The sequence below is a fragment of the Culex pipiens genome, chromosome 1 (genome assembly GCF_016801865.2).
Source record: "Culex pipiens pallens isolate TS chromosome 1, TS_CPP_V2, whole genome shotgun sequence".
In the NCBI taxonomy this organism is placed as follows: domain Eukaryota; kingdom Metazoa; phylum Arthropoda; class Insecta; order Diptera; family Culicidae; genus Culex; species Culex pipiens.
In genome coordinates, this window is record NC_068937.1 from 11,862,553 (window position 1) to 11,869,197 (window position 6,645).

The 6,645-nt window shown below is 31.8% G+C and overlaps 1 protein-coding gene across 1 annotated transcript; it reads left to right on the forward strand.

Moving 5' to 3' along the window:
• Positions 1-5,364: 5,364 nt before the first annotated feature.
• LOC120431306 (uncharacterized) lies at positions 5,365-6,402 on the forward strand. Its single transcript, XM_052707030.1, has 5 exons — positions 5,365-5,671; positions 5,730-5,807; positions 5,872-5,967; positions 6,035-6,211; positions 6,273-6,402. The coding sequence occupies exons 1-5, from the start codon at positions 5,452-5,454 to the stop codon at positions 6,365-6,367; spliced, it is 666 nt and encodes a 221-aa protein (XP_052562990.1). The 5' UTR covers positions 5,365-5,451; the 3' UTR covers positions 6,368-6,402.
• The last annotated feature ends 243 nt before the right edge of the window (positions 6,403-6,645 follow it).

The window sequence follows — 6,645 nt, forward strand, 5'->3', positions numbered from 1 at the left end:
AATTGACAAAATTGACAAAATTGACAAAATTGACAAAGTTGAGAAAATTGACAAAGTTGAGAAAATTGACAAAATTGACAAAATTGACAAAATTGACAAAATTGACAAAATTGACAAAATTGACAAAATTGACAAAATTGACAAGATTGACAAAATTGACAAAATTGACAAAATTGACAAAATTGACAAAATTGACAAAATTGACAAAATTGACAAAATTGACAAAATTGACAAAATTGACAAAATTGACAAAATTGACAAAATTGACAAAATTGACAAAATTGACAAAATTGACAAAATTGACAAAATTGACAAAATTGACAAAATTGACAAAATTGACAAAATTGACAAAATTGACAAAATTGACAAAATTGACAAAATTGACAAAATTGACAAAATTGACAAAATTGACAAAATTGACAAAATTGACAAAATTGACAAAATTGACAAAATTGACAAAATTGACAAAATTGACAAAATTGACAAAATTGACAAAATTTACAAAATTTACAAAATTTACAAAATTTACAAAATTGACAAAATTGACAAAATTGACAAAATTGATAAAATTGACAAAATTGACAAAATTGATAAAATTGACAAAATTGACAAAATTGACAAAATTGACAAAATTGACAAAATTGTCAAAATTGACAAAATTGACAAAATTGAGAAAATTGAGAAAATTGAGAAAATTGAGAAAATTGAGAAAATTGACAAAATTGACAAAATTGACAAAATTGACAAAATTGACAAAATTGACAAAATTGACAAAATTGACAAAATTGACAAAATTGACAAAATTGACAAAATTGACAAAATTGACAAAATTGACAAAATTGACAAAATTGACAAAATTTACAAAATTGACAAAATTGACAAAATAAAAAAAAAATTGACAAAATTGACAAAATTGACAAAATTGACAAAATTGACAAAATTGACAAAATTGACAAAATTGACAAAATTGACAAAATTGACAAAATTGACAAAATTGACAAAATTGACAAAATTGACAAAATTGACAAAATTGACAAAATTGACAAAATTGACAAAATTGACAAAATTGACAAAATTGACAAAATTGACAAAATTGACAAAATTGACAAAATTGACAAAATTGACAAAATTGACAAAATTGACAAAATTGACAAAATTGACAAAATTGACAAAATTGACAAAATTGACAAAATTGACAAAATTGACAAAATTGACAAAATTGACAAAATTGACAAAATTGACAAAATTGACAAAATTGACAAAATTGACAAAATTGACAAAATTGACAAAATTGACAAAATTGACAAAATTGACAAAATTGACAAAATTGACAAAATTGACAAAATTGACAAAATTGACAAAATTGACAAAATTGACAAAATTGACAAAATTGACAAAATTGACAAAATTGACAAAATTGACAAAATTGACAAATTGACAAAATTGACAAAATTGACAAAATTGACAAAATTGACAACATTGACAAAATTGACAAAATTGACAAAATTGACAAAATTGACAAAATTGACAAAATTGACAAAATTTGAACTTTTGATTTAAAAACTATTTTTTTTTTTCAGATTCAAATAACCAATCAAACCATGGGATGACTCAATTAACCACGTGCAAAAACTTGAACGACGCGCCAAATCAAATAAAAGTTGAATTATGTTCCCACCCATCAATTGTCAGTGCGCCTGCAGCGCCAGCTGCAAATGAGCATAATTCAATAACAATCCGGGCTAATTTCAATTGCAAATTAAATATTTATTTTTCCTCCTCCCCTTCAGAAACTTGCATAAAACGCAGCAAAACACTTCTTCAGAGCACACACACAGAAATGAGTCCTTGAAAGGCCTCCTCCCACTCCGAGACTTCGGGAAGAATCCTTGATTAGCATGTGCTTCACAGAGTAGTGCCATTGCAGCTATAGTGCTACTGTAGTGCTGCTGCCACCATATTAGCTCGTTTGTAGTGTTTGCCTTTTTTACCTCTTCCGCTCATCCCCCTTCGGGAACGTCACTAGCCTAGCCAAGAAAGAACCTTTCCGTCAAGTTCAAAGACGTGAAAATGGAGCAGAGCTCGAACCCACACGTACAGATGTTCTACTCCTTTTTTTCAAAGAGCAAAAAAAATACAGAAGAATGATGGCTTGTTCTGGCACTTCCCGGGGGGTGTCACCCCCCTCGGACCCCCAGGGGGTCGTCGCTGCAGGACACGTGCCGGCGCGGAGCATCAGCTGATCAAACGAAAGCTGCAGTTCACACGTGCCTTTCTGCAAGGGGGAAGAGAGATTGGTTCGAGCAGCAGCAGTGCAGTTCTGGTGTTTGTGTTAGGAACGGATTGCTGGTTGATTGGGCGAAAAAAAGTCATGACTGAGCAATGTTCATTGTTGATTGTTGATTGTTCATTGTTCATTGTTCATTGTTCATTGTTCATTGTTCATTGTTCATTGTTTTTGGTTTCTTGTTCATTGTTCATTGTTCATTGTTCATTGTTCATTGTTCATTGTTCATTGTTCATTGTTCATTGTTCAATGTTCAATGTTCAATGTTCAATGTTCAATGTTCAATGTTCAATGTTCAATGTTCAATGTTCAATGTTCAATGTTCAATGTTCAATGTTCAATGTTCAATGTTCAATGTTCAATGTTCAATGTTCAATGTTCAATGTTCAATGTTCAATGTTCAATGTTCAATGTTCAATGTTCAATGTTCAATGTTCAATGTTCAATGTTCAATGTTCAATGTTTAATTTTCAATTGTTAGTGTTTAATGTTCAATTTTTAGTGTTCAATGTTATATGTTCAATATGCAATGTTCAGCCAATGTTCCAAAGTTAAAAACTTAAAAACTAAAAACTAAAAACAATGTTCAATGTTCAATATTCAATGTTCAATGTTCAATGTTCAATGTTCAATGTTCAATGTTCAATGTTTAATTTTCAATTGTTAGTGCTAAAAAACTAAAAACTAAAAACAATGTTCAATGTTCAATATTCAATGTTCAATGTTCAATGTTCAATGTTCAATGTTCAATGTTTAATTTTCAATTGTTAGTGTTTAATGTTCAATTTTTAGTGTTCAATGTTATATGTTCAATATGCAATGTTCAGCCAATGTTCCAAAGTTAAAAACTAAAAACTAAAATCTAAAAACTAAAAACTAAAAACTAAAAAATCAAATACTAAAAACTAAAAACTAAAAACTAAAAACTAAAAACTAAAAACTAAAAACTAAAAACTAAAAACTAAAAACTAAAAACTAAAAACTAAAAACTAAAAACTAAAAACTAAACACTAAAAACTAAAAACTAAAAACTAAAAACTAAAAACTAAAAACTAAAAACTAAAAACTAAAAACTAAAAACTAAAAACTAAAAACTAAAAACTAAAAACTAAAAACTAAAAACTAAAAACTAAAAACTAAAAACTAAAAACTAAAAACTAAAAACTAAAAACTAAAGAGTTAAGAGTAAAGAGTAAAGAGTAAAGAGTAAAGAGTAAAGAGTAAAGAGTAAAGAGTAAAGAGTAAAGAGTAAAGAGTAAAGAGTAAAGAGTAAAGAGTAAAGAGTAAAGAGTAAAGAGTAAAGAGTAAAGAGTAAAGAGTAAAGAGTAAAGAGTAAAGAGTAAAGAGTAAAGAGTAAAGAGTAAAGAGTAAAGAGTAAAGAGTAAAGAGTAAAGAGTAAAGAGTAAAGAGTAAAGAGTAAAGAGTAAAGAGTAAAGAGTAAAGAGTAAAGAGTAAAGAGTAAAGAGTAAAGAGTAAAGAGTAAAGAGTAAAGAGTAAAGAGTAAAGAGTAAAGAGTAAAGAGTAAAGAGTAAAGAGTAAAGAGTAAAGAGTAAAGAGTAAAGAGTAAAGAGTAAAGAGTAAAGAGTAAAGAGTAAAGAGTAAAGAGTAAAGAGTAAAGAGTAAAGAGTAAAGAGTAAAGAGTAAAGAGTAAAGAGTAAAGAGTAAAGAGTAAAGAGTAAAGAGTAAAGAGTAAAGAGTAAAGAGTAAAGAGTAAAGAGTAAAGAGTAAAGAGTAAAGAGTAAAGAGTAAAGAGTAAAGAGTAAAGAGTAAAGAGTAAAGAGTAAAGAGTAAAGAGTAAAGAGTAAAGAGTAAAGAGTAAAGAGTAAAGAGTAAAGAGTAAAGAGTAAAGAGTAAAGAGTAAAGAGTAAAGAGTAAAGAGTAAAGAGTAAAGAGTAAAGAGTAAAGAGTAAAGAGTAAAGAGTAAAGAGTAAAGAGTAAAGAGTAAAGAGTAAAGAGTAAACAGTTCAGAGTTCAGCGCTGAAGGTTTAGATTTTTTTATGCTCATTTGTTTTTCTCTGTCTTCCTTCGCTGAACAAGTCAACCTAATGTGCTGCTATTAAATTGTTCCAAGATTAAATTAACACCCACCCAGCCGGGGACCATCGCGTCAGTGACTGCTGAGTTCCACGGGAGTCCGATGGCCTGGGTGCAAAAATCCGGACGGAAGCTGGCAATTAGTGACGTTGGCCAGTGACAGGAAATGTGTCAGGAAGAAGGAGTCAGCTATTTCGAACGATGGTGTCACGTTCACACTTTGCTTCTCACGGCGTAATTTGCGATTGTGAGAGAGGGGAAGATAATTAATTCTTGGATTTTTTTTTCTGTTATTGCTGAGTATTAAATATTGAATTTCTGGCAACCCTGTCAAAAGTTATGAGGAATTAATAAAAAAAAATATCGTAATTTTCAAAGATGCCTTGCATTTATTTTAAAATGTTGTAAAAATTTTTGGAAAGCTGTTTGAAGATCCTTTTCGCTAAGGCATAAAATACGAAAATCTGGCAACCCTGTCATGAGATATGGGCACTTAAGTGCGATTAATCATTTTTGTATGTAGTGTTTTGAAAATTGACATAGTCTTTCTGTAAGTTTTTTGAAAACTTTTTCTTACTCTTGCCTTCTATTTAATATTTATAAGTAATAATACTTTCGTTTGAATTACGATGTAACACACAGCTGAAAGGAACTCCAAAACTCTGTTTTGTACCTAAATGAACTCATTGTAACTTGATTATTCACAAATAAACCGAATTGAAAAAAAAAAATTGACATAGTGTTGATATTCAGTCCTTATTCAATTTTAAAATATTGTTTTTTTTTTGCAGTTCATTTCTTTACTCTGGCAACACTGTCACGATACAATTCTTTTAAAAGTGCAAAGGTCTCCAATTTTTATCCTCGCTGATCTACGAACTTGTCAAGGTCTTCTCCGAATGCGTACTTTCTGCGTTTCTTCGAATCATCACCTTTTCTTAAATTACTCACTTTTCTGACCATTGTCAGTCAACCTCAAACCGTCTTTTCAAACAATGCTGCCCCCCTTTTGATTACTTAATCAGTACCACGCCAACAGTCAACAAGAGTGGTCGCGGTTTTTGAACAGTCTCCTCTGTGAACTGAACTGAAAGTGGTCGCCGTTCCGCGTGCGTGCAGACTTCGTCAAGATGGTCAAACTGGTTATGCTAATCGGCGGTGGATTGGTTTGGACGGTGCTGATATCGGCCGTGCTTGGACACGCACCGTGGAATCGAACCTTTGGGTCGAGCGAATCTGGCAAAGAGCAAATTTGGGAGCATCGAAATCGAAATTTCTCCCAGTACCGTCCGGGAGCGGGGAGTCACCAGAAAGATCACAAACACCAGCATGGACCGTGGAGTTGGAATGGTAAGTTCAAATAGTGTAATTTTGAAAAAAAAAAACTAATTCAAATTTGCCAAAGCAGAATACAGACCGCATCATCGTCCATCACCGTTTAATCTGGAAGAAAACACAACCGTTGTGTGGCCAAACCTTGACCAAGGTATGCAACACCAGATTTTAACCAATAGAATCAAATAGGTTTACAGTTTTGAAATAATCTACAGGTTCCGAGACTACAACGTCGAAATTTGTCCCCCTAATCAACATGCGACCAGCTTTGGGCAGTTCATCGATATCTCAAAGTTCTCCAGTTCAAAATTGTAAGCTGAAGTCGCTACAAAAAAATCCACAAATCTTCATCAAATATCGATCAAATTTTAATTCTAGTAGCAACTGAACAAGCAACCACTCAGCGACCAATCCTCACCCAGGAAGTGTCCCTTCAAGCGGTAAACGCCACTTCTGGCAGCACTGCCGGATCGACGACGACAACCCCAAAGCCATCGATCCAGCACAATAGTGACGATGATTACGACTGGTCCGCGTTGGGGTTGGAGGCGGATGGTAAGTAAAATTAAAGTTTCTCTAATTTTATGAAACGAATACTAAATTATAAAAATTACAGAAGCAGTTCAAAACCGGATGTCTGGGACAAAATCTACCATCGAGCGAAAACTGTGCAGAAAATGTAGGCAAAGGTTTCAAAAAAAATTCGGATAAAACTTGGTGCTATTAATTTTGGATAAAACGATTCTTTAAAATACAATTAACATTTTTTGCATTTTTTTTCTCTACATCTTTTAAACATCCCAAAAATCACTCATTGATCTTTCTCGCGAAGAATAATGAAGAAATTTGATCCGATTACTAGACAAAGATTCCTCCATTACTGCTCACTCAAATATCATGGTTATTACTGAAATGAAGTATCAACCCCTTTTTTCGAAATTCTTAAAGAAAAAGTAACACAAAAGGTTTTATGCATTATTACAATTATT

Excerpts from the sequence above, each read along its gene's own strand:
- LOC120431306 (XM_052707030.1), top strand. The coding sequence starts at position 5,452 with ATGGTCAAACTGGTTATGCTAATCGGCGGTGGATTGGTTTGGACGGTG. Across the intron at positions 5,672-5,729 it reads TGGACCGTGGAGTTGGAATG|AATACAGACCGCATCATCGT; the intron begins GTAAGTTCAAAT and ends TTGCCAAAGCAG. Across the intron at positions 5,808-5,871 it reads GTGGCCAAACCTTGACCAAG|GTTCCGAGACTACAACGTCG; the intron begins GTATGCAACACC and ends AATAATCTACAG.